Below are 27,341 nucleotides of genomic sequence, written 5' to 3' on the forward strand. Positions count from 1 at the left end.
CAGCAGCAAAGGGCCCTTTGTCTCCTTCAGCACCAAGGAAGAAAAAAAATGGGAGAAGAAGTAGATTTCGTTGGTAATTTGGGATGCAGAGTGCACCTCTCAGATTGTCAAGATGTAAAGAGCCACTGAGAGCTGCTAGCAACATCCTGCGTGTTTTCACAGTTTATTCTGTTCTATTTGTCCCAGGGAAAATGCACAAACCCCGAGCTGCAGCACGGTGAACCCTTCAGAGGTTCCACATTTGCTTACTTGAGACAAAACAGAGGGAAGAAGGGCAGAGCACCAGGCTGGGGCTCTGGAAAATGGGATTTGGTGACTGCCTTGGGCTCATATCCCTCGTGATAGAGCAAAAGGGACAGGAGCACCGTAAAACATAGACTCGTAGCCTCACAGAATCATAGAACCATAGAATACTAGGGTCAGAATGGACCCAAAGCCACCCAGCACCACTGTTGCCATGGGCTGGCTGTCCCTCAGCTCAGGCTGCCCAGGGCACATCCATGGCCTGGGGCAGCTCCTGGGATGGGGTACCCACAGCTCTGAGCAGCCATTTAAGCTTGGAAAGCACCACTAAGATCACCAAGTCCAACACCAATCCAACCCCATCACTGTCCCTCAGTGCCACGTCTCCACAGTTCTGTAACACCTCTGGGGATGGTGACCCCCCCCGGTCCCTGGGCATCCTGTGCCACTGCATCACCACATTTTTAGACAAGAAATTTTTCCTAATACCCAACCTGAGATGCTGAGCCAAATCTTGCAGATGACAGCCCCCAGAGCAACCCACTGCACACCCCACTGAAAATTAAATCTCAGGGAAAGGGCATCACTACAAACAGAATTACAGATAAGGAAGTTGATTTGATTTTCCTTCTCCCCTACGTGCCATACATCTAGTTTATCAGAGAAGAGCTGCAACAACTAGGCACATCCCCACGGTGGGGCCACGGATCCATGATCTCCAGAACCTTCTGCACGTTCCCACAGCACAAAACAAGCAGAAAACCAACCCCCAGGAGTCGGTACGAGGGCAGCCCCAGTGCCAAAGGGCTCTGGGTTCCCCTCCCTACACAGTGATGGATCTGCAGCCATCCCCATCCAGGCGGTTAATTAGCGAGCAGCCGTTGCAGCAGCTCACGCCGCCAGCCGACAATTAACGAGGCCATCCCTCTGCTTCCTGCCTGCCCATGATTTATTCATCTGGCAGCTCCAGCAGGGCATGGGGGATAATGAGGCAGCGCTCTCACAGAGCCCATATGTCTGTGGGTCACCTCTGACACTGTCTGGACAAACAGTGCCAGTCCCAAGAGAGGGCACAGCTGGGTGTGAGCGGGGCAAAGTGCCATGCAGCAGCCACTCCTGTGGTTCTGCTGGGCATACACAAATGAGGACCCCCTATGATTTCAGTGCAGCACCACATTACCTCTCCATCTCCAAGAAACCACCCTAGAAGCTGAGCCCGGCGACACCGACTGCTCTTTGGAGTGACACCGCCGTGACCGCTTCTCCCACCCTGACAGCCCCATTCCCTACTTACTCCCACTCCTTCCTCCTTGCCTGCGGCGTGCTCTGCATCTTGTGTGCCTCGTGTGCCTTGATGATGTCCCTCTGCTCGATCAGCCCTCCCCGACGGCGCTTGATGACATCGGGGCTGATGGGGACATAGGTGCCAAGCCCCAGGTCCAAGGCGCTGCCGCTGTCGCCATTGGCATCTCGGGGTTGGTAGAGGGCATCGAAGCTGGCTGCACGTGAGACCAGCACCTCGGCCAGGCTCTGGGGCTCCAGCAGGTTGCAGGACTGGGTGCTGTGCATCAGGGCCAGTCGGTGCTCACGCCACATCTCCTCTTCAGGCAGGGCCAGTGCGTAGTGGGGGGATGCGGCCGGCTCAGCCACCCTGCCCGGGGCGCTGACAGAGCATGTGCTGAGTCCGAGCATCCCGGGAGTGGGCACAGCTCATCACTCTGCAGGGCACAAAGACAACAGAGGCTTAGAAACATTCAACCCCACAATTCCCTCCTTTCCTCCCAGAGCATTCATGCAAGTCCCGTTTCTCCTGGGCAAAAACACAGCAGGGTCACCAAATCTGGGTTGGGACCCAACTCCTAACCAACTTCAGGATGGATAGTAGAGAACATTTCTTCTCCTGAAGAGTGGTGATGCAGTGGCACAGGCTGCCCAGGGAGGTGGTGGTGTCACCATCCCTGGAGGTGTCCAAGAACCATGGAGATGGGGCACTGAAAGACATGGTCAGTGATAAGGGTGGGCTGGGGTTGTGTTTGGGGATCCTAGAGGTCTTTTTCAGCCTTAATGATTCTATGATTCTCACACTGCTTTCCACACTTATGCTCCTAGTCCAGCTGCTCTGGTTTATCACTGCTGCTCCACATCCCCACTTCCATCCAGAGCATCTCTTTGGGTACTGGGAGTGCAGGTGGCTTTCTTGCACACAACAAAACAAGCCAGGGCTGCAGCACAGCCAGCCCTAAACGAGAGGGATATGAGCAGAGGCCCCATGCTTGCTTAATCCACGCACACAATGAGCTCAAGGGATGCGTTCTGTGCCCTGGCCGCTCCTGAGGCTTGGAGGCGAGTGAAAAAGATCAAGCAGAGCCATCAAATTAAACACTGAGGAAGTCGGAAGAAATAAATAGAAATAATTAGCTGCGCCTTCGCCTGGCAAACAGGGCTCACGCTGCCAGGGGAACGAGTCCCGTTCCCTTCGGAGAAGTGACAAGCAGAGACGGGAGGATGCCAGAACATTTTGTTAAGGCGAGCTGACGAGGCTGCACGCTAACGAGGACGCGGCGCCAAGCATCTGACAGCCGGCACTCGCGGGAAGGTGGTCCCTGCTCCAGCCTGCAGTTCCCCCGAAACAAACCCACTTTATTTTGACGCAGAATCATCTCATGGGAAAAGCAGTGTGCTTGTTCACACAGCTTCTACTGTGTTGTTGCAGCCCTGCCTCCCACCGACCCCAAGCCCACAGCAAGCCAACATGTGGCTGGCTCTGAAAAGGGGGAAATCCCGCAGCGACTTGCTATGGGTGGGTTAAAATGGGATGCAAACACCTGGGAGCCAAAGAGAGACCATCCCTAATCAAAGCACATAACAGGGGTCCTGCAGCAGGGGTGAACTAGCCGTGGTCCAAACAGCCCCAGGAGCAAATCAGTTAATGATGGTTAGTAATTAAAAAAGCCAAAGGAAACGGCGTGGGCAGAGAGATTATCAGCACTGCTTGGGGGAGCCATGTGTCAAGCTACTGCAATCAGTTCCCTGGGAGATTTGGGGAGAGGAAAGAAGAGAAATTAGAAGAGAAATTAACTGGCATTCCCAAAGATGAATGGCCCAGATCCTTTGTGCTCCCTCAATACCAGGCGCTCCTGCTGCCTAGCACGAGTCCTTATGTTCATGACATGTACCAATTACTAGAAAATCAAGATTAGAGCTAAGTTTGGGGGAAAGCAATGAGATTTAGAGGGTTTACTGCTTGCCACTAAAACAGAGGAGCCATCAAGGTAGAACTGTGGCCCTGGACACCCCGCTGAGTCACCTGCTGGCACCCAGCTGAGTACCAGGGTCTTAGTGCATGGGGACACATGGGGTCATGGATCAAGAGGAGAGGGCAGCAGGTCTGCACTGCACATGGAAAGCCAATGGAGATGCCAAACCCTCACGCAACTTGCTGCCATATGGCTTGACCCAATCATAGAATCATTAAGGTTCCCACTCAGACCCCCAGTCCAACCCCACCATGCCCACCAACCACATCCCTCAGTGCCACATCTCCACCATTCTTGAACACCACCAGGGACTGTGACCCCCAGCACCTCCCCGGGCAGCGTGTGCCACCGCATCACTGCTCCTCATTCAAGGTTTCACCCCAGACTTCTCAGCCAGACTAAAGCAGCCGCAGGGCACGCAGGCTCTGCAGGCTGTAAGCTCTCATACCATGCTTCACTTTTCGTGACCAGTTAATTACACAACAGCAACAAGTTCCTAGCAGTGCTGATGACCTCTACTGAGGACATTCCTTTCTGGGGTATCTCAGTGCAAATGTTTGCACTGCAGTGGCAGCGATCAAACCTTCAGCCAAATAACTGCCTCTTACCTTAATAACTGCACTCAGTGCACAAGGAGCTCCATGAGTCCTTTGCAACCTTTCCCCATACGTGTTCGTGTTTAAGCAGCAATGCTACCGTATCTCCCCTTTGAGAGACTTCCCATCCTGGGCAAGCAGGAGGAGAAGATGACAGGAGGAGCACGCAGCAGCACACAGAAGCCAGGAGGCACCTCAGAACCCAGTGAGCCCACAGTGGGGTGGTGGCAGCCATGGGTGCTCCACCCAACAGCACCACTCCCAGGGACACCACTCAAATCACAACATAGAATCATCTCATCCCTCCTTTGTGGGCAGCTGTTCCATAACCCTGCTATTATGGATACAAGCATGCGTCAAGGAGAGCAGCTCCTGCAGAGGGAGGGGACGAGGGGACAGCAAGGTGTCCCGGTGCACGGGAAAGAATTGCACAGGGATGAGCTACGGGGCACAGAGAGAAGAGCAGTGATCTGTGGGCAGCAGTGCTGGGTGCAGCATGCACATAGCCAGAGAGCGTGCCCTGAGGAGTTTGCTTCCCAAAGAAGGGCACAGATGGGATTCCTCAGGATAACTTCCAGCTGCACGCAGCGGGCTGGCATCCAGGAACACAAGAAGCAGAGAACGGGCTGCAGTCCCACCACCCCCTAGCTCCTTTTGCAATGAGGTTGACCGGGTGACCTGAGACCGTTTGTTTCAAGGCAAAGAGCTCCGTGTGACACCAGGGTCCCCACCAGCCTCCTCCTAACACAGGCAAGGGAGAGAAGAGCAGGAGCTGCCAGCACGAGTCAGAGTGCGTTCGGAGTTGCTGCGCAACAGGAAGGGAAGGATTTGGAAAATAAATAGAGCGGTCTCCCAGGAGCACTGCTGGCAGGGCACCGTTCCCTGCAGCACCTGGAGCAGATGGGAACATGGGCACAGAGAGTGCTTAAAGTAAATGGAGGGGAGAGCAAAGAGGCGTGAAGCCTGCACTCTACAGCTTCCCCAGTAAACTCTGGCTTACATAAAGCTATGCAATGGGGCTGGGCTGGATGGGTGCACAAACAAGGGGAGGAGAGGATCCCATGAGGAAGACCACCCCCCCCACTGCCAACTAACCCAACAACAGAAGTAACAAACAAGTGTTCAACCTGGCAAAACCAAGGAGGAGAAGTTCTCGCTTCCCGCGGCACCTTCACCAAGGTGACTCACGCGCCACAATGTGTGTCACTGCTTAGCAGAGCCACAAAGGCAATTAAACCATCATGCAAACATCACATTCACGGCACACGGAGTCACAGCACCCCTGAGAGGTTAAAACAATGGGATGTGTTAGAGGTGAGCAACGGGAGGTTTTATTCTTTGGCTTTTAGCCTTCTTATCATCACTGAAAAGGTCTCATCATTCGTGCACAGGGCTCTTGCACCTATTCCATGGTGAGGAAGCAAAGGGGATGAAAGCGTGCCCAGCCCAGTGCCAGCACTGGTGGTTTGCTTCCATGGGAAGAAAGCAATGCTGATTCCAGCAGCCTCCCTCTCCCTTTGCCCACTCACTCCTTCCTAAATAGTTTATAAGCATTGATTTTCCCATGATACTCACATGCTGGCTGCCTGCAGGGTTCAGCATGCTGCTTGTTTACAGCCAGGTGAGTAATTAGGCAACTCTTTCCCCAGTGCCTCGCTTAACCCTGCCTCAATAACCCCGGGGAAGGCTGCTGTTCCAAGTCCTGGACACACCAGCAGTGTCCCTGGGCACATTGCCTCACTCTCCTCTCCACAGGAGGCCAAGGGGACAAGGGACTGCTCCATGCCCTCAAGCCATAGAGGTTGAGAGCATAGAGAGATGGGTGCTTAACCCATCTGTATCTTGGCAGTGAGATGCTGAGGGGCCTCCAAGTCAAAAGTGCACAATCTCCAGCTGGGAATGCAAGCCTTGAGCCACCCCTACTTCACACAGGCTGTCGGGGCACCCATGCGCACCCACATCCTGCTGTCCTTTCTCACTTGCAGCTGATTTCCACAGTATTTTGCAGACCAAAATGAAAACCCAAAGCACTCAGTTAGGAGCTCAGGGTGTGTACTCCACACCTTGGGAGTCTACCCAGGGGAATAAAACAGGATGGCTCCAAAAAGCCCTGCAATGAGGACCGCGGTGTCTGTGCCGCCTGCTTGAAGCGGCTAACGGAGCGCATCCATCTCCAGCCTGCTACTTCCATCTGCCAGCAAAAAAACGTCCAACACCAGAGCAGCAGTGATAGATTTCTGAAGCTGCTGTAGCAAGAAATAAAAACCTGTAGTAGAAAAATCTTCGTGCCATCTCTCAAAAACTCCTCGCTCTGTGAATGCCAAATTATTAAATCAAAAGGAAGGAGGAGGAAAAAGACAAACACCCTTGCCATGGCAGATTGCTGCTGTGTTTCCTTTCAAAAGCACAACAGAATCTATGTTCCCAAAGAACAACACTGTATGTGTTCCCAAAGAACAACGTTCATGTTCTCAAAGAAGAGCACTGTATGCATTCATGGAATATCATGGAATATCGTGGAATGGCCTGGGTTGAAAAGGACCACAATGATCATCTAGTTTCAACCCCCCTGCCATGGGCAGAATCACCAACCACCAGACCAGGCTGCCCAGAGCCACATCCAGCCTGGATGTTCCCAAAGAACACTACTCATGCTCCCAAAGTAGAGCACTACCCACGTTCCCAAGGAGCAACACTGTCCACTTTTCATGTGTCAGTGCTTCACATTCAGCACTCATTTAAAGTCTGGAGGAACACCAGCGCTTTGGGATGCAGGATCATAGGAGCTCCCATCAGGTCCTGCACCAGTGTCCATCCCTTCTGGAGTGATGCACCAACCAAAACAGAGCCTGGGGTCCTCGAGGGGAAACTGGAGGAACCTCAGCCCCCACAGCAGGGCCACTCCCTATCAAAACAAGACAATATGAGTCCCTTCCTTCCCACCCCGTTCTCGTTCATTGGTCCCAAAAAGTTTCAGAAATCAGAGGCAGATCTGAATGCAAGGAGTGCTGACATTTTCCAGCTCCTTAAAAAATAAAAATAAAAAAATTCCTATAGACTGGTGAGATGCTTCCATCTCTTTAGCTAGAAGAGAGGTGGCATGCTTGGCAAAGAGTTCTATCTTTCCTTTTAAAGGATTCCTCTGGGGCTGAGACCAAAAAAAAGAAAGGGAGAAAAGGGGCCAAACCCCAGACAAAGATACACACAAAGCAACGTGACTATTAGCAAGATCACAGGAGGGGGCAGTGACCATCCCTGCAGAGCAGCACCTGCATTTTCCAAGAACTCAGCACCACCTGGAGCAGAGCCACCTGACCTCAGCACCCACCCTGCAGCTCCAGGAACTGCGTTTCCCTTATTCTGCTCTCCTCTAACCTCACAAAGACCCCAAACAGAGCTCAGTGCCATACCCACCCACCCCCCTTCAGCCCCTAGAGGGGCAGGGATGTCACCCACAGCTCCAGCACCAGCCGAGCACTACAGCTGACAAGAGCAGGAGAAAAGAGATATTGCATGCAGGAGAGCTCCGAAATTAAAAACGGAGAGAGCAGCCTACGGGGAAGAAGCCTGGATAATGAAAGCATTAATTCAGAGCTGTTTCTCCTCAAGCCACACAGAAGTCCAAAGGACAGGTAGATGGCTGCAGGTCCACACCATGGCTGGGAGCACCGTGGTGACAGCCAGCTCTCAGCACACCTCAGTAACTGCAGGGTCTGGGTGACAGCACCAAAGGCAGCACTCCCTCCCACCCAGCACATGCTGGGCATGCAGGGCGGTGGCAGACAGCGCTGGAAAGGCAGGGAGAAGAGGGAGACAGCACGCAGAGCAGGTGGGAGCGCCTGATCCCAGCCGGCAGACACGCTCCGCTTCAGTTTTGCTTTTTATGTCACATCCACCAGAGAAAAAACATGCCTTGCAGCCCCAAATCCTTCACACGTTCAGCTCACTGCTTCAAAACGGTGTTGCTCCCCTCTCATCACACCGTGCAAAGCCCACCCTGCTGTGCACCAACAGACCTTTTTCCCTTGTGGATGTGGTGCCTGCAAACACTGTGCTGTACAGCTGCACCCCTCAGGGGGGGGGGTTCTCCTTCCTCCCTCAGATTGGCACCCACAGCATCGCTCAGATATAGGATGCTGAACACCCAACAAGGAGAAAGGGAAGGATTTACAAATCCATGTAGAGATGGGGATCCACATGAGCACAGCCTGGCACCGAGCCCTGGGGAACCTGCAGACCTGGGCTCTATAAATACCCCTGGTGCCAGCAGCACGCTGTGCACACAGCCCACAGCACCGAGCTCAGCATCAGCAGGGATGTGTTTTGCAAACAGATCTATTTCTTTTCTTTTTAATGTTGCTTCATAAGGAGCTGATCAACCCACAAATACGGCTGTCTGATATGGCAGAAATGAAGCTGGGGGGAACCCAACAAGAGGAAAAATCCCTGTGTTGGAGGGGGACACCTCAGTGCTGCCGCTTCCCTATGTTCCAGCTCCAAAAATCACACGGATGGAAAGAGGAGCCCCCCTGGGACCTCCTATGCTGCTGGGTTGATCCAGCACACGGAGCAGAAGAGTCACCCAAACTGTTGCTCAGTTAATGACAGTAATTAGCCGCAGTCTTGAGTGACTCCCATTCATTCCAGCACGCTGTTCCCTGGCGCACGCGACTGCAATTAGAACTCACTGCACACTGAAGCTGGACGTTGGCTGAGGACTCCCGGGGTGCTCACTGCTTGTAGGGCACAGCTCAAAGCAGAGCTCCCAGGCCTGCCCCACAAGCTTTGTAGAGCAAAGAGTTGCACAGGAGCCCCACTGCAACACGGAGCTGGGGGTCAGGCTGGGAATGCAAGAACACGGCTGCTGGTAGGGAGATGCTGCTCGTACCTCAGAGCTGGCTTGGTGCATACAGCAGGCATCAGCACTCAGAGAGTTGAGAATCCACATGGAATGCTTGAGATTTGGCTGGAAGGGGTGTGCTCCAGGACAGGGGGCAGGAGAACTGGTCCCTCATGAGCCAACACAATAACACAGGACAAAGCTCAAAGGGTTTCCTTTGACCACAATGCGTTGCTCCTTGCCCAGCCAGGTGCAGCACTTAGAAACTTCTCCCTGTTTTGACATCCCTGAGATGCTCTGGCAGCAGGGAGCAGGAAGGAAGGAGAGGATGGCAGTGGGGAGCTGGCCCAGGAGAGAGGGAGGATCAGGAAGGGGGTTTGTGGGAGCACCAAGAAAAGCAGCATGCAAGGGATGCAGCACCAGGAAGCCTGTCGGGAAGCTTAATTAAAAAGCATCATCCCCAAGGTTCAAACAGCCGCCTCCGGTGCCAAGGGGCAGCTTCCAGCAGGGCAGAAAAGAGCATTGAAGCCTCCACCCAGGGTCACCATCTGCTACCAGAAGCACCAGGAGAGGAGCAGCCCAGCAGGGCCAGACTTCTCCTTTCTGCCAGCTGTTGTACCCTAGCGGGATGGGAAGTGGGAAGAGAACGAAGATGGGTTTCCAGCCCTCAGCTACGCGGGTTACAAGCAGAGTGCAGCTGACCCAGCATGCATTACCCTAATTCCATCCATAACCCTCAGAGGATGGCAATTCTGTGTGCTACGGAATGGCTCCAGCCTCCAGCCTCTCATCTCAGGCTACAAGCATCCTCGCTGCCATCTGCACCCCAGCCTAAATGCAGTACACACAACACTCAGCCACTATCACCATGGTGCCCCTTGCTGAAGTTTTATGGGGTCATCGCATACAGTGGCATTGGTAGCAGTGCCGGGGCAGAGAAGGGATTGTTTTCTCCCTCCAGCTGTCACTAAAGCCATCAGCATGGTTGTGTGTGAGTGATTCACAGCCGCGTATGAACAGCCGGTGACTCAGTGCTGGATGCAGTGGGTGGGAGCATTGACTCAACGCGTCGCGGAGGGGTCCTGGGGGGGGGTCGGGCAGTGCCGGCCAGGAGCTCCCCCACGTGCTCAGACCTCGGCATCCCCAGCAGCACCACTGGGTGGAGGTTCTGTCTGCGCCTCGGCTCCAGCACACACAAAATAAGTGGAGCCGGATGGGCAACACTCAGCATCTCAACTGGAGGTGAGTTTACGCCACCCTGTGTGATGGCCGTGGTGCTCAATGTGCATCCCAAAGTGCTGGGAACAAACTTAGTGGGAGCTCCAGGGCTTGCAAGGAATGAGGAAGCTCAGCTAGGCAGATGCAGGGCTCAGTGCTATGGGACACCCCACGGCCAGTTCCTGCACCTCCTAAACCCTGAGACACACAGCCAACGATCCACAGACACCCAGAAAGCCACGCTGCAGCAAGGCTCCAAAAACACCACGAGGGACCCCAGCCCTTGGTTCCCCAGCAGCCCACAGCATGCCACACACACTCTTCAAAGAGAGGGAGCTGAATGGACCTTCTGCAAAAGACATTCCCATTAGGATGGCACTCAGTCTCCAAACACTCCACGGGGAGTGATGCTGCCCGGGCCCCGCCAAAGATGCCAGCAGCAGAGAAGGCTGCATGTGCACAGTTCACCCTGTTGCCAGCACCTTCCCTATCACCGTGCCTCATCTACCAAGCAGCATCAGGTAGGAGCATCACCACATCCTACAGCATCGTGAGCCCAAAGCTCCCCAAAGCACTGCCTGACAGCAGTCGGGATGAGATCTGCCACCAAAGGTCCAATGGGGGCATAAAGAGATGGGAGGATGGGAGGTTAGATACAGCTGTCTGGGGCGTTCCTCCCAGCCATGCAGAGAGCCCCAGCACCCGAACTCATCCTGTGCGACTCAGAGCATCCAGAGCTCTAAAGGAGCACGGCAATGCAGCACCTCACTTTTGGGGACCGCTGCTCAGCACTGCCACCAGCACCTCCTGGGAGGGGGGGGCAAAGAGAGACAGCAGGGCCTGCTGGGGAGATGAGCCCAGGGGCCACAGTGCGAGCTGCAGAGTCCACTTACAGGGAGGTACTGGGGTTGGATTTCTGCCCCATGCTGGTGCGTCCCCCACCAGGTGCAGGGTGGCCTCAGGCACACGGGGTCAAACGATGGGGCTGGGATCCCCACATCCATACCTGCTGCTCAGCACATAGCAGGCAGCCAGGACAAGGAGATATGGCAACACTGAGGCGGGGTGGGGGGCACAGCAGCAAGCCCCATACGAGCCACCTTAAGCACACGGAGCAGCCTCCCCCCCATCCACACACACACACACACACACATACACACACACACACGCAGGCTACTTCAACAAAAACTTTCACATAGCAGGGCTTCTCCCTGCAGGGAAACCCTCCAAACCCATCGAACCGCTCCAAAAAGAATACTTAGCCCTCACCCTCCCCCCCCGCGCCTCCCACCCCGCGATCCCCCACGAGATTGGCCGTGCCAGGCGCTCCACGCGAGACCCCGCACCTGTCCCAGGCTCCGTCCCTTCGAAGCGTGGAAAAATCCCCCCGAGCCGCGAGCATCCCCGGCCGCCAGGCTGAGACAAAAGCCTCGGGAGAAAGGAGGGAGGAAATGTCCACCCGGAGGAGGAGGAGGAGGAAGGCGGCTCCCCGCGGGCAGCTGGTGGCTGTCCCCAACAGGTGGCAGAGGGAGTGGGGACAGAGCGGGGACAGCGTTGGGATGGGAGCGGGGAGCCGGCGGGGGCTCACCTGGGGCGGGAGGCATGGCTGGCTCCGGCTGCGTGCTATGCCCGAGGCATCGGCGGTGCGGAGGGAGAGAGGGAGGAGAGACGGATGAGAGGGGAAGGGAGGAAGGCGAGAGGGAAAGGGGGAGGGGGGAGAAAGCGAAATTTGAGGGGAAAAAAAAAAAAAAAAAAAAAAAAGAGGAGAAAATAGAGACAGTTAAAATCTGTCTCCTGCCCACACAGTGGAAAAGAAAATTCTGACAATCGGAGAAAGAACTCGAGCGCACACACACAGCGGAGGGGGCAGACGGGGGATAACAAAGGAGGGAGGGAGCCCAGCTCCGCCAAAACACAGCCGGGGCTGCCCCGGCGCATTCCCTGCGCGCACACCTCCCCCCGTGTGCCCACTTCCTGCATACACACCAAGCACCAGACCCCCGCACCCCGGCTGCCCAGGTTCAATGGGACCCGTTCCTCCCCACGCCGGGCTGGGGAACCCGCAAGGCTCACCCCGGTGCCCTCCAAGCCATCCTTCTGTGCTCCCCCTGCCCTTCACCTCCAGCTGCCAGCGACCCCAGGCCCCATCTCAGCGTACAAAACAGAGAGGTGCATCATCCTCAGCACTCCCACCTAGGGTTCGTTCTGCCCTCCCGAGGCAGGGCAACACCCACGGGCACCAGCACCCACTACTGCAAGCTGCAGGTGACACAGTCTTCCCATTGCCACCTTGTGACACCAGAACTGACACATTGCATTTGGGTGTCCCGTACCCCAAACCCCACCCCCCCCAGCACTCTGCAGGACACCCAGCAACACCATGCCATGCCCCAGGGTGCTGCAGCAGAGCTGGCAGCTTGCAGCACCATCATGCTGTCCCCATCCCCACACTGAGCACAGACACAGCTGCAACCCCAGCACCTCACCATGTAGGCAGCACCTCCCTGGGGCCAATGCCACCCGAAACACAGGACACTTGGGGACGGTCACGTCACTCTGGTTGCATGGCACAACATGGCACAGCTCTGCAGGGATGGGGAGAAGTGGGATCAGGCACCCTGCAGCCCCTCAGTGGGGTGCACGCCCAATCCTGGTGCTGCTGTCTCTTTAAAGCCTTCATCACTAAAACTGAATGAAGCCAAGGGAAGAAAATTCTCAGAGAGGAGTGCTTCATTTGCAGCAGTGCTGGGGTGTATTCACTCTGAGCTGCTGAGCACGTTCCTGCCCCAGCTCCATGGGAAGGCTACACACACACCCATCCTTTCTGAGGTGTGCAGAAATCCCCCAACTCACACCAAGAGCACCAACATCCCAAAAGCAACCCAAGCAAGGCCACATGGGCAAGCACAGAGGAACATAGCACTGTCACCCCATAGGACTGCTGCACACCAAAAGCCCCCATCCCTCACCGCTTCTCCCGTCTTGTTGCTGCAAGATGGCAGGGGGAGGGATGCAGCTGCACCTCATGGCACTGCACCCCACAGGTGTGCTCTGGGCACCCGCAGTGCCCCCCAGTGCTGCACAGCCCCCCGCAGCCTTCTCCCTCTGCCTGGGGTCCTCCTTCCAACACATCCATGCTGTTCCTCAGGGCCTGGCGATGCCTCAGATTCGGATGTCTCCATGGTTACCTGCTGGAGCGGGGGGTGACGGAGCTCTCGGGGTCCACCGCTCAGCGCATCTCCCTCTGCCTGCCCTGGATGCCACTGGCACTAAGGCACAATGTTGGCAGGGCAGGAGCACAATGCTCGCCCTGAGAGCTCACTGTGTGCCAGCTCCACGGACGGCTGGGCACGAGCGGCGCGGCATCCCGAAAGGCAAGCCAAGCCTGAGCCATGCAGACAAAACCCAGTGCCTCCTCCCACAGCCCCTCTAGATCCAGGCACAGAGACACGGGCAGGATTTATGCTGTGGCATTCGTGCTGGTGGCATCCCTGAGGTATCCATCTGCTGGGAACCACTCACCCGCAGGAGCATCCCTGGGTGTGCAAAGCAGAGCGGTGCAAGCAGGAAGAGCAGCCCGTGGTGCAGAGTCAGGCAAAGCTCTTTTTTCTTATTTATTAACATCCAGCAGCGTCTGCTTTTGCCTGACCCCAAGCTTTGTGGGAGCACCCACAGAGACACCCTGTGTCCAAATGCAGCCCCATACAGCTCTGCCGGGCACCGCCTGGATTTTGTCTGTCCTCCCATAGAGCAGCACACAGCTCTCTAACAGTGCACCACACACGCATCTATCCAGCTTTCCTCCTCCTCCCTGCCTGCAGCCGCAGACACTTCAGTTGTGAACTAATTGGAGAGAGTTCAGAGGGCAGCCAAGAGCACGCAGAGGGCAGAACAACACAACCCGATGCAAAAAAAAAAAAAAAAAAAAGAAAAAGAAAAAAAAAGAAAAAGAAAAACCTGAGAATTGGGTTTGTCTGATTTGCAGCTCTGAAAGCTGGGAGAGACATGATGCAGCTCGCAGTTACGCAAAGGTTGTGGGGTAAATTCTGCTCCGTCCCCACCGGGAACAGGACAAGAGGGAACTGGCTGTAAGCTGTACATCAGACACTCCCTGCACTGAGCAGCCTTGCTGCCCTCCACCTGCACGCAGCCCCAGCACACCGCTCTGTTTCTCTCCCCCTGTTTGCGTCGGAGCGCTTTGACTCAGCTCTGAGCTGCTTCCCAGGCTCTGTCTCACAGCCCAGTCAACACGGAACGCACCAGTGCCAAAAATCAGTTTCTTTCGGATCTGATTGTTTGTTTTCCTCCCTTTCCAGTTTGGGATTTTTGAAAGGGAGCCATGTGAAACCAACTGCTCATTGCTTACTGCAAAGCCGGCTGCGTTGTAGCAGTCCCACTCGCAATCACCCCAAGGATCGGGTGGAAAGTTAACGAGCTCCACTTCACAGCACGGTGCTCAGGGGGCTCTCCAGTATCCGTGCATGCTGCCCTTGGGGGCATCACCTGCGTGGCAAGCCCAGAGCTCGGGCAGGAGGGCCACGGTCAAGTCAGAGGGGACCCTTAAAGGCCATCTGATCCAGCTCCCCTGTAACGAACAGGGACACCTACAGCTCCATCAGGTGCTCAGAGCCCCGTCCAGCCCTCCCTGTTACGTTATGCAGACCTCCAGGAGCATTTCTGTGTCTCATTGCTGAAGATATCATTAACTATAGCACAGCTCAGGCTGAGCTCTCAGTGATGCCTTTCCGCTGACAGCGACACTGAGCGGCTCCAACATCATCTTTCCCACTAAACTCTGTTGATATCACTCCTGCTCGAGTCAAACAACGCCTAAATCATTGCTTTTGCAAGTATTCCCTTTCATGATGTTATGAGCAACACCAAATGAGCTCATTATGACCCATTTTCCATAAAGCTCCTGCTGACTGGAGTGAATAACGCCTCCCTTCAGCACACAGGGAGAAAGCCGCGCAGATCTGCCTCCATGCAGGGCTGATGCTGAGAGGTTGACATGACCCAGTCCTGTGGCACAGCCTGCCCCAAGCACTGTGGTCCAGCCTGCTCATGGAGGTGCCCAAGGCCAGGTCAGATGATGCCCTGGGCAGCCTGAGCTGGTGCCTAGATGGTCTTTGAGGTCCATTTCAATCCAAGTTATTCATTTGGTGACCCATAGCAGCAGCCAGCCCATAGCAAGGAGCGTTTTCCAGAACCAGAGCAAGGCATAGGAAGCAGTGTGTCTCACAGCCCACCCTGTTTCCCCCATTTCCTCTTGTCCGGACCCCAGAAAAGCTCATACCTGCCCTGAACAGAGCTGGGGTGGGTGAGAATATGGGAACCTCAGCACACAGCCCACAGCGAGGCTGGCAGCCCCCAAACCCCAGGCTCCATGGCACAGCTCCAGTGCGCAATAAGCAGCAATATTAGCAAAACAGCACACAAATAGATACAAACAGGAGCCTCCTGCCAGCAAGCAGGGCGGGCAGCTCGCTGCAGGGGAGCACCAGAGATGTGTATGAGCAACAGGGAAATGGAGCACTGAACACTTTTTTGGCAACTCTCCCCTCCTGGTGCAGCTCATCTCCATTGCAGGCACTGAGCAGTCTGTCCTCTGCATGAAAATGTTCTTTTCTCTCTCATCATACTGCCAGAAAGGTGGGAGAGCTCTGGTGGCAGCTCTCTGTATGTGGGTCTCACCCTATGTGTGGCTTGTCCAGGTGGCTGGGACCCACCAGCAGCATCACCATGGAATGGGGTGACAGCACGGATATGGGGCTCTGGGGCAGCAATGTGGCAAAGGAGTAGCAAACAGCCATGGGATACAGAGCTGTCAGAGCAGGGGAGAGTGGATGGCTTCGCTTTGGGGAAGGCAGGGAGCAGCTGTTGCTGGGAAACTGCTCGCAAACCCTGGCTCAGTGAGGCACCAAAAGCACGGGGCTGGTGGCACCTAAGCAGCACAGGTGACCATCAGTCTATCCAACCATCCATCTGTCCATCCATCCTCACACAGCTCACTCACCGCATCACTGCCCACCCCCTGCAAGGACAGCCCCAGTGTCTCTGTCCCGCAGCCCACCCCCAGCTGCCCCCAGGGCATGGAAAGCTGTGGGCACACATCCCCAGCATGTCTCAGCTTCCCCACAATGAGGATGCTCATTGCCCACTTGGGCTGCACTCATCGCAGCTGGGACCTCTACCCAGCTCAAATAAAAGGTGATCATTAGAGCTGGAGGGAGAATTAAAGGTATGAATCACTTCCTCCCCTGGCTCCCCCCATCCTGCTGTCCCTCCCCCAGAGGAGCCCGAGGGGAACATCCATTTCCTCTCCTCTGCTCTGCAATGAGCACCCAGGGGACACGTTCTCACCTCATTTCCAATCAGCAGCAGCCACCAAACACCTCGACATGCACCAAGGCTGAGAGCCAATGCCATTTCTCTGCAGAATGAGCCATGTGGGTCTCCACCAGACTGGTGGTGACACAACACGGACGTGGGGCACACGCAGCGCTGGGCACCCCATGGGTGAGGCCATAGAGCTCAGACACAGCTCTGCAGGACATGGAGCTGTAGGACTGTGCCCTGTAGGTCAGGGGCAATGTCCCAGCTCCATGGGGAGCAGGTACACAGAGCTCAGTGCAGCTCTGCTCTCTGCATTGCAACAGCCAACAGACAGCAGCACTGAACTCACTGCGAGGTTAGAACAATAGATCCGTTGTTTCAGGTACAATATGTAATTAACCTGCGGGACTCATCCCCACAGGGCTAATTGGGAGCGAGGGCTGCACGGAGCTGTGCACAGAATGGTCACATGCTGCCAGGAAGATGCATCCCCATAGACACAAGCTGAGGGCTGCTCCATCCAAACAGGGAAGCAAAGGAGCATTCAGGAAATGCCAAAGCCCAGCACAGGGCTCTCTCCCCACCAACACATGCTTAGGAACAAGGCAAGACCCTAGAGATGCTCCCTAGAACACTGCTCTCATATCACTGTCACTTAAGAGCTCTCTAGGCTCTAGTTTTCCTTGAATTATCTGCTATGCTTTGAGCTCAGATTGTTTTCAATTTTTGTATTTTCATTTTTTTAAAGTACCCACAGCAACATCCCACACCATCAGCACGTACCTGGACCCTGCTGCCTCACTGCAGCTCCTGGAGATCTCGAATTCTGCTAGCAGCCCAGAAGCTGAGGACTGGCAACCAGAGGGCTGGTGCTATGTCAGCAGGGATGCCAGATGTTGACACAAGCTGCCATCAGTCCCTGCAATCATACCATTTACAGGCAAGCAGTACAAAGCTGTATTGCTACAAGTGCAGGGAAATTACTTAACCACATACCCAAAGTGGGATTTAAACTACTGGGATCAAAAGGGAGAGGAGCACCTGGGCAGTACGCAGAGTGAGCTGCTCAGGAGCACTGATGGCACACTGATGGCACACAAGGACCCCCTCACTGATGCTGCAACAGGGACATCATTACAGTGGGAGCCTCCTCCTACAGCTATGAGCATAGAGGAACCAACTCCCAACTCAACACAGCTAAAGGAGACTGGGTTGAGTTTAAAACTCCATGGGAAACAAGGGTGGAAGCCCCAGGTGAGGCCACTCAGCTCTTCAACCAACTGGCCAGGTGTGCAGGCGAACTGATGGCTCCTCTCTGCTAGATTTAGAGAGGGAAATAGCCGAACAGCCTTTGTGTAAGCAGGTGGCCCAGGCTGGGGGAGCGTTGTTAAGTGACATCATGATACCAGGTGGTACATATCACTGTTGGCCACAGTGTGCATACATTGAGGGACGTAGGAGCTGGGTATCACCAAGTGATGGCAGGGCATGCTATGTGACACACAGTCACCCAGCACCTTGGAGCATCTCCTTCATTCTGTGCCTGCAGACCCCTCAGTGCAGCTTGGCTGTGCAGGGGCAGCTCCTGGCTGACAAGCTTCTGCAGGCCTCCACGAGAGGGCTTTGCTGCACAAGGAAAGGAGGAGGTTGGCTGCTTACAGCCTGCTTACAGACTGGCAGCTCTTTTGCTACATCTCAAAGCGAGCAGCAGGCAGCAGGAGGATTTTGGCACCGTGCTGCACCTGGAGGAGATGCTTGGAAGGGAGGATGACCCCTCCGAGGTGAACTTGGCCTTTTCCTCTCCTAGAGCGGATGCTGAGGCTCAAAGGGATGGCTGTCAGGGTCCCAGAGTTCCCCGGGGGCAGCTGGATGGATGCACCCTGCTCCCAGGCACAAGGCTAAACACCCTGGAGATGCATCTGCTGCTGTTCTCCCAGAGGAAAGGGAAAAGGAGGAAGAAGGATGTGAGAGCCACGTGTCCATCTGTCAGTCTATGCTTCCCCAGGACATGGCTTTATGCCAAGGCCTCGGGTCAGGCACGGCCCTGGAGCCAGCAGGGTTGGGCACGTATTGGGTTCACAGCGCTGTCCTGGTTAAAATAAACAGGAGAAGGCGGCCCACTCAAAGGGAAGACCAGATCTGCCACCCACTCTTGTCAGAGCCCGCTGGGGATTTCTGTCCCCTGTTGCTCTCACACCACTTCCTCCTGTGTGCTGCTGACAAAACCCCAGCCAGGGCCCAGCCTGGTGAGGATTGGAGGCCCTGCTGTGTGCTTGGGGACGGGGGCACGGCACCGGGGACTCCACACCGCTCCCCTCCTTCCTGCCCTCCCACCCTTCCTGCCTCTCCCAGCCACTCTCCATGTCCTTCCTGCCTGTCCTCTGCACCATCCGCTCCTCCGTTTCCCTCCTCATTCCCTTTCCCCTCCTGCAGGTGGTTCCCAGCGAGCTCTGTGCCCTCAGTGCCAGGAAAAGCAGTGGGGGAGCATCTCCCAGGGAGTCACACTTCTTCCTGTGCCTACATGTGCAGAGCTCAGCTTGGGGCTGGATGTGCCTTGACCTGTCCTGGGCTGCCGTTGAGCCCCAGGGCCACAAGCTGAGGTCAGAGATGAGGAACAGGAGGAGGAGAAGCGCCTTTTCCTAGGAAGAGGCACAGAGCAAGGGAACAGGACATGGGGTGACACACCAGAGCATCCTGCATCTGGGCCATGCATGTCCAGCCCTGGCTCTCCAAACCAACACATTGCTCAGCTGGGATCCAGAGGGAGCTTTCCCCAGCAGCTCTGTGTTTCATTACCGCTCACACCGGGCAGCCCTCACCCAGCCAGGGGGGCCTGCAGGATTTTCACATCAGCAGCAGCAAACAGAAGGAAGCTGTTAGTATTCATCCCCTACCCCTGCCTCAGGGACCCCAGCTGGCCTGGATTCGCCCTTCTCCATTCACCCGGCAGCCCCCCTCCGTGCTGTGCCCCCCATTCCCCAGCTGGGAGAGGCCCCAGCAGCACAGCCCCGAGGCGCTGGCCTCCCTCCCGGCCTCCCTCCTCCTCCCTCCCTCCTTCCCAGAAGCTCCCAGATTCCTGAGCGCTGACACAGCCCCGCAGGATGCTGCAGCCCACAGCCTGCCCCCCTCCTCCCCTGCCCTGGAGGGACGGACAGAGGCTGGGACAGGGTGCACCGGGATGGAGCACTCATGGAGGACACTGGATAGGACCCCTGGGAGCCACCTCTACCCTCGTCCCTTCTCAGAGGGCTGAGCCATCCTAGGACATGTGGGTTCAGCTCTTTTATTTGAGCCCTGGGGTCCCCATCCAAGCCCAAAGCGGCCCCCTCAACTCCAGACCACATCGAGGAGTGGTTCCCCAACAGCCTCACTGCTGTTCCAGGAGGTGAGGACCTGCCATCTTGCCATTAGATCACATCCGTCCAGGCCCTTGCTTCCACAGGAGTTACCCTTTCTTCCAAGTGATGGAAGGTTTTATTTTTATCTGGCTTATTTTTGCACTTCTTCCATCAGCAACACTGGCACGGAGGTGCGTTTGGGCTGCCAGCCCCTCCCCAGCCTATGGCTCTGTCCTTTCCCACCCCATCGACCTCACTTCTGAACACAGCACCGTGGGAAGGGAAACTCCGAGGACCCAAGCAGTGGAACAGAAGGAGGACAGCGTTGCTTATGTCAATGTTATTACAGGCACAAGAAAAGACCGCCGGAAAGGAGGAGGAAAGGCAGACCCTGGGACCCTCGAGCACCTCCTGAGAACAGCAGGCTGCTCCAGCTCTCCCGGAGAGCTTTCCTAAGCTCTGCTGCCAGTTATGAAAACTATCCCCGGAACAATTGGGACACGGCAGGGAGCTGCTGCCGCCCTTCCCTGCGGCCAGCGGGGTCACCGCAGCCCTGGGAGCGGCCGGCTGCTCCCCGCCGGTGCCCCCTCCCTCCCCACCACCCAGCTGCCGGCATTGAGCTGCAGGGTTTAACCCTTTAAATCTGAACGTGCTACTTCTCCGGCCCCATTGCAAGCACGTGGCTGGAGTACGACAGCGGGGACGGCTCCAGCAGCCCACGGAGCCAGCTTGGGTCCTTCGGGGACACGGCGTGTCAGCTGATAAGCGAGAAGCCGGAGCTCGGCGGAGGTCACCCAGCCGGGAGGAGCCGCAGCAGCGTGGCATTTGCCAGCGGTCCGGCTGTTGCACAACGCCTGTGGAAGGTGGAGCGGTCCCGAAGTACCTCCTTCTCCCCATCTAACACCAAACGCAGTTTTTAAGAGAAATAGCAGCATTTGCCTCCTGTTGCCCAGCTCGCCCATCTCAACGTTTGGGCTGCAGCTCCCAGGGCGCACACCAGGCTGCTTGAAGAGTCCTCAGTGGGAGAGATCGTTAATTAGGAGTAGAGGAGCCCCTGGGGAATCTCCCAGCGAGAAGCAGAAAAAAAAAATTCCCCCACAATTCAATCTAATTACAACGCCCTGGGGCGCTCCGCAGTGGCTGTGAAGCACAGGCCAAGCTTTCCTCCCCACCCATGCGAGCAGGAACTTTAACCCAGTTCCAACCGATAGCAGAAAGGGAAGAAAAAAAAAGCCTCAATGCTCATCGTAACCACTCCACAAGTAACAGCAAACAGGAGGCAAGGAGAACGACCGCTGGCAGCACAACAAGCAGCCCCGAGCACAGCCTATGCCTTGCAGTGCCAGCTTACACACCCTAAGCACAGGACTTTGAGCCACAGCCATCGACCGGGTGCCCAGAGCGGGTTGGCACACCGGGTCCTGAGCGGGACCCCGACGTAGCCCCTTTCCTTCCCCACCCAATGCAATGCGGGGTGCCTGGCTGCCATCCCCCAGCCATCCCCTGACCCACAGACACAGACTCTGCTGCTACAGTTGAAAATATTTAATACGTGTCACACACGTAGCATTACATTTTATACAAAAAACGAGATACATCACCGAAGAGAACACTGTACAAACCCCCCCCCCCCCCCCCCCCACGGGAACCCCAAGCCTTTATACAACAAAGACCGGGGATCCCCGAGCCTAACAACCAGGCTCACGAGGACTTTCCGTCGGAGCGTCTGTAAACTTCTGTTTCTCTCAAATAAACACTTTTTAAAAGCACCGTGTAACAGTTCTGACCTAAACCTTTCCAAAATAAACACTTTATTTAATAAATTTAATACTTTCCAAGCTTAAAATATCCCCGCTGGGAGCGCCCCGGGCGGGGGACGGCCGGGAAGGGGAATTCCGGGCGGGTCGGGTCGGGCCGCTCCCAGGGCGGCTGCCGACGGTCGGGGCCCGGCGAAGGGGAAGTGCTGCTGCCCGCTGTTCTTCCGTGCGGGGCCGGGGGGGAGGAAGGAGGAGGAGGAGGAGGAGGAGGGGGGCAGCTCCGGGTCTGTCCGTGCCCCTCCTCGCGGTGCGCGGTCCGACGCGTCAGAAGGCCACGATGGCCGTGCTCCAGGGGTTGAGGGTCCGCAGCACGCGTTGGTCGCAACAGATCTGCCCCGGCTCCGCGGTCGACTCCTCGCTGCCGTCGCGGCTCGGCCGCCGGCGGCCCTGGGACTCCTTGCTGAGCAGTCCCGAGAAGCTGGAGCCGAAGATGCTGATGAGGCTGGCCACGTTGCCCGTCTCCATGTCCTCCTGCTCGCCCTGCGGGGGCGGCGACTCCTCCGCCTCTCGGCGCGGCTTTTTCAGCGGCGAGCCCTGCTGTTCCATCTCCGCGGCGCTCCGCTTCCGGGGGCAGAGCGGGGGCACAGCGCAGCGCCGCGCCTCGCCGGGCCCCTCAGCGTCCGGCCCGCAGCGGCAGCCGTCCCACGAGCAGCAGCGTTGGGAGCTCCCGCAGTCCGCGTCGGGCAATCGCCGGCCGAACCTCGGCGCCTCCGGCTCTGCGGGCGCCCAGGCGACGGGGGCGGCGGCGGGACAAGGAGGAGAGGGCTCCGCGGGCGGCCCGCAGGCGGCGGGGGGCGGCTCGGGAGGGCAGCCCGGCTCGCTCAGGTAGACCTGGCGGGCGCTGCGCAGCACCAGCGACACCAGGAGGTTCTTGTGGAGCTTCAGGCCGCCGCGCTGGCCCCGTGCGCTGTAGATCTTGCCCAGCGAGATGCTGACGATGCGGTGCGCTTCCAGCTTGAACTCCATGGGTGGACCGCCGACGGTTGCGCGAAGCCGGGGGGTGAGCTCGGGCCGCGCCGCTCCGCCTCGCTCCGCTGCCGTCGTTACGGACGCGCGCTCCGCTCGCTCTCGCCGCCGACTGAGGGGAGCCCACGCGCCACGCGATCTTTTATACCACCCCCTCGCCGGCCAATCAGAGCGCTCCGCCGGCCGCTCCAACCGCCGGCGCGCCGACCAATGGCGAGCCGGAGGAGCGCGTTCGAACGCTCGCCCCGCGGAGAGAGACCTTAAAGTGGCAACGGCGGCGCGCGGTTGGTGGGGCCCACATAGAGTGGAAGGCAAGCGGGGATAATGTGGTGTCTTCTTCGGCTACTAATTTCTGCCAAAACAGCACTTTGCGAAGCTTTCCTCCCGCGGCTCCACGCTTTCCATCGTACAGCACGCAAGGGGCAGTTGTTTTTTATGTTTTTTTTTTGTTTGTTTGTTTCTTTTTTACATTTTATTTTTATTGGGATTGGATTCACTTTTTCCAGAATGTGAATTTGGATTTCATTGATTTTCTGGAGGGGAAAAAAAAAAATTAAAAAAGCAAGAACGATTCTTGCCTCTATGCCCCCCCCACCATCCAAGCTCCAGGAGGCGGCAACCGCCTCCAATGGGGGCAACATGGCAAGGACAGAAGTGAAAGGACAGCCCAGCATGAAGGAAATGGAACCCCAAGTATGGCTTTCTGTCTGCTGGCTTCCTGTCAGGCATGTGACGCATGCTGCCTTCCCACTCCTCGCCTTCTCACCCAAAACAAAAGCCACACTTGGTGCTGAGGAGCAGGATGTGAGGTGCCCGTCTCCATAGGGCCTCAAGCAGCCAGGGCACGCTGCCTCCTGTCAAAAGAACCCACCAGCGACCCGTGGTCTTGTCAGAAGGCTTCAGACCTGGGACAGGTCTGGTGATTTCCCTTGCTGCTGACGCAGTCTTCTGCAGGTGGAAAAGGGAACATCTGGGCACCCCAACACAGAGGGCAAAGGGAACGCTTACAGGGCAAAAAAATGGACAGCATTGCTTCGCTGGGGTGGAGGGGAAAAAAAAAAGAGGACTTTTACATTCTGTAGGAGTTTCTCTGCTACTCCATCATGCCCTATGTTAGCCACAAGATGCAGGTGGCACAATAGAAGCCTTCCTCCCCAGAACCCCCAGCCCAGCACATTTCCCTCCTGCTGGAAACCCCCAAGGAATGCTCTCCAAACACAGCACACAGTGCACCAGCCTCTAGGCTGCGGAGAACACCCCCAGGCAGAGCAGGGCTTTCCCTCCCACCCTTCTGATGGGAACCAAGCACTGCTGTCCTCAGCGTTCCCAACCTGCCCAACCTGCTCTGTGCTCAGGGCCAGCCCTCTGCTTAGCCCGACTGGCCAGGGCAGCTCTTTGGGACCGCAGTGGCAGCTCCTCACCCATGACTCTGTGACCATTCACATGTGAAAACAACAGGGATTCTTTATGGGTGCTGCGGGATTCCTTGCTGGCAGGGACAGGGCCCCTTTGTGCTCAGCAGATGACACCAGTGAGAATAAATCATGCCTTACACATCTCAGCCAGTGTGTTTCTGAGGCCATCTGCCTGAGTTGATGCACAGCAGCGGTGCGGAGCCCAGGGAAATCTCAGCATGGGCGGGCACGGCACAGCACGGGCGCTCTGCTGAGTAAAGATGAGTGCACGGAAGCTGACCAACCTGTTCTGCCGCTCTGCCTCATCCCAATGACACGAGACTTTCCCACCAGCCAACATAACCTGCCTGCCGGCTCCCCAGGGGCCATGGGATGCAGGGACAGCCACGCAGCCAGCACCAAAACGTGGTACTCCGTCCTCTGCAATGCCCACAGAGCAGACAGCTCTGCAGAGGGCAAGCACAGGTGCCAGGCGGAATAGCTATAGCTGAGTACACCCGGACACTGTTTCCACCCACAAACATGCGTGAACCCCGGGGCTCCGAGCACAGAAGCAGGGCTGCGGGTGGGTGCTTGCCCAGAAGGGAGCACGCAGCAGAAAGGCCGGCCCCGCTCAGCCCTTTTAAGCAGGGCAGTATTTTGGTGGCAGCGCTGCTTTTCCCTCCCAGGCTGATGTCATGCCTTAGTAAGTTTGAGGCAGCGTCACATGGCAGTTTCTGAGGTCAGCGCTCGCCTGGGGTGGCTTTGTTGTCTGTCTGTCTGTCTGTGCCTGTCTGCCTGTTGGGCCGCTGCTTCGCCCGTTCCCACGCGGGGAGGTGCCGCGTCCCCGTGTGCGTGCCCAGCCGAGGGGCACTGCCCCAAGCCCGGCGGGAGACGGGCGGGCAGGGTGCGACCAGGCGCTCCTCTCTCCGCGTGTGATCTCGGCAGGCTGGCAGGGAGCTGACAAACAATTCGCAACCCTCCGGCTCAGCTGCCGTTTCCCAAAATAGCGGGGCAGGGGGAGGGCCGGCAGACAAAGGTGGCTCTGAGCGAGCAGGAAGCCCGGGGGGCCGAGCGGCGGGGAGCCCGCAGCCCCACCTGGAAAGGAAAACAATGCGAGATAAAAGAGACTCGGGACAGGAAGCAGCTTGCGGTACAATATAATAATCGCAGAGGCTGCGCACACGGCTGCTTTTTTATAGGCGTTTCAATCAGCTCCGGGAAGTTCGCTCGGGGGCCGGCGCTGCTGCCTCGTGGCGCGGGCTGCGCACGGCCCCATGGCCGTCTCCGTCGGAGATGTCACCTCTCCGCCTGCCTCCCTCGCGCTGTCGGAAGCATCGAGGGCGAAGGTCCCTTTGTCACTTCCCGGCAGCGCCCGGGGTCCCCCTGCCATCAGAGCCGGGCTGGGCCGGGCCATCTGGCACGCAGCGCGGCCCCCGACCTGTCGCCGAGTGCGGATGTGGTTACCCAGATCCTGTTCCACGCTGGCGCCGACCCTCCGGCAGCCGGCCCTGCGGCTTGTCGCCAAATGTGAGCCGGGCTGGGGGGCCAGCTGCACCGAAGGAATGGGAAGCGCTCCCGGAGAGATCCAGCTGTCTTCCAAGCGTGGAATCTGCCTGTTCGCCCCTTCTCCTGAAGCCTTCCCGGTGCATCATCGCCCTTCTCTTCGTTCGGGGGTTGGGCTCCTCCTGGGACACAGATGTCCACACCGGCAGCGGGGTAGGGACAAAAGCCTTGGTACTGAGTTTCCCCAGGTGAAAATGGACCTCCAGGACATCTCCAGGCTCTGCTGACAAAGCAAACATTTCCAAACAGAGTCATTTTGTTCAGAGATAACAGATATCTAACACTGAGCCATTTGGAATCTCAGCATCATTTGGGGTTGATTCTCCCCCCTAGAAAAATCAACAATTGACACAGATGCCATCAGCCTCCCGCAGTTGGGTATGGGCAGGTAATCCTCCGTGGTTCCCAACTGCTCTGGGTTATCTGTGTTTGAAGATAAGGTCAGAGAGCTTGGAAACATCCCAAAACTTTAACCACTCAGCACTGCCGGGTGACAACCGAACAAAACACGCAAGCAAAACAAAGAAATCAACACAGACCTAAAGCTGAAGAAGGGGAAGTGGCTCCCCCAGCTTCTGAGAGTGCTCTGTACCTGCACTGGAAACCACAGCATCGTGTTCACACAGCACAACACTGTACTAGAAAGCAAAGGGGATTTTCCAGGGTTAAAACCCCTCTTCCATGAGGGTAGATCATAGAATCATAGAAGGGCTTAGGTTGGAAGGGACCTTAAAGATCAGTGAGCCCCAACCCTGCCATGGGCTGGCTGCTCCCCACCAGTCGGGCTGCCCAGGGCTCCATCTGTGACCTTGGGCAACTCCAGGGATGGGGCACCCACATCTTCTGTGAGCATGGATAAAGGTGTAGATGCCCCAGCCTTGTCTGTCCTTCCCCAGACAAGCAACACTACTCTCTACACATCTTTTCTTTCACCGGTGACCAGGGATTTCCCCTTACCCTGCTGCACCAATGATTTAATGTTTCCCTTCCCTCCCTCTGAGGCGGTGACTTGGGATTTCCCCCTCATCTCCTGGACACCCAGGGCCCAGACCCTGTGCCCACCACAAGATCCTGCTACCCCTCCAGCAACCTCTCCCACACCCAGCTATCAGCTTCTTCAGGCAGCCATTTCCCTTGGAAAAACGTGGCCCTGCAGCTTTCAGTGTTTTATGAAATTGGCTTTGGTTTCCTGGGGAAAGAATGCATTTATTTGTCCAGGGTTTCCTATCAGACAACCCTTCTATTGTAGTCCACCTTCCTGTATTTTTTTTCCCTCTCTGATACGCTTGCAGCGGGCCCTGTACTGTTTCCAAAGAAGGACCATGTCCGTGGCTCTCTCCAACCCAGTCACGCAGATGGAGTTGCCTGGTGCCCAGGGGAAACCCAGGACAGCACTGCTGCTCATGTGCTGCCCACTGGGCTGTTTGCTCCATGCCCCGAGGGATGCACTCACTCTGTGCCAAACAGAAGGAGCCTGGGTTCACCTGCAGCCCAGCACAGGGTTAAATCCACGCATCAGTTGGGTGAGCTCCGCACAGAGCCAGTCGAAGCTGCAGCCCGGCAGACTGTGGGGTAGGCTGCCTGCCCAAAGGAGTCACAGTCTAATTATTTTCTCTCCCTGCATCTCAAAGTCACCTTCCTTTTAGCTGGCAGGCAAGTGCCGGCTGCAGCCCTGCGCACATCACGGAGCACAGATGTGTCCTCTGTCCCACAGCTTCCCGTTGGAGCGCGACGGGATGGCAATGACACTTGTGTCACACTGCCATGCTC

General features: G+C 56.7%; 2 protein-coding genes across 7 annotated transcripts in view; both read right to left on the reverse strand.

Moving 5' to 3' along the window:
- Positions 1–17,659, reverse strand: part of CACNA1E (calcium voltage-gated channel subunit alpha1 E) — an 89,531-nt gene extending 71,872 nt beyond the window's left edge. For 4 of the 6 annotated variants that reach the window (XM_048945308.1, XM_048945306.1, XM_048945307.1 and 1 more), the window contains exons 1-2: positions 11,743–11,836; positions 1,538–1,961 (exon numbers count right to left, since the gene is read on the reverse strand). In XM_048945308.1, coding sequence (XP_048801265.1) covers positions 1,538–1,935 — 398 coding nt within the window. In that variant the 5' untranslated portion in view covers positions 1,936–1,961; positions 11,743–11,836. Of the gene's footprint in view, positions 1–1,537; positions 1,962–11,500; positions 11,563–11,742; positions 11,837–17,273; positions 17,410–17,531 lie in introns of those variants that run through there. The other 2 variants (XM_048945303.1, XM_048945302.1) reach the window with 2 other exon arrangements.
- Positions 17,660–21,463: 3,804 nt separating this feature from the next.
- Positions 21,464–22,743, reverse strand: IER5 (immediate early response 5). The gene has a single exon (XM_048945431.1). The coding sequence runs from the start codon at positions 22,609–22,611 to the stop codon at positions 21,910–21,912; it is 702 nt and encodes a 233-aa protein (XP_048801388.1). The 5' UTR covers positions 22,612–22,743; the 3' UTR covers positions 21,464–21,909.
- Positions 22,744–27,341: the final 4,598 nt, after the last annotated feature.

This window comes from Lagopus muta, chromosome 5 (assembly GCF_023343835.1).
Source record: "Lagopus muta isolate bLagMut1 chromosome 5, bLagMut1 primary, whole genome shotgun sequence".
NCBI lineage: Eukaryota > Metazoa > Chordata > Aves > Galliformes > Phasianidae > Lagopus > Lagopus muta.

Bases quoted from the DNA above. Each gene is read 5' to 3' on its own strand.
- IER5 (XM_048945431.1), bottom strand. From the start codon at position 22,611: ATGGAGTTCAAGCTGGAAGCGCACCGCATCGTCAGCATCTCGCTGGGC.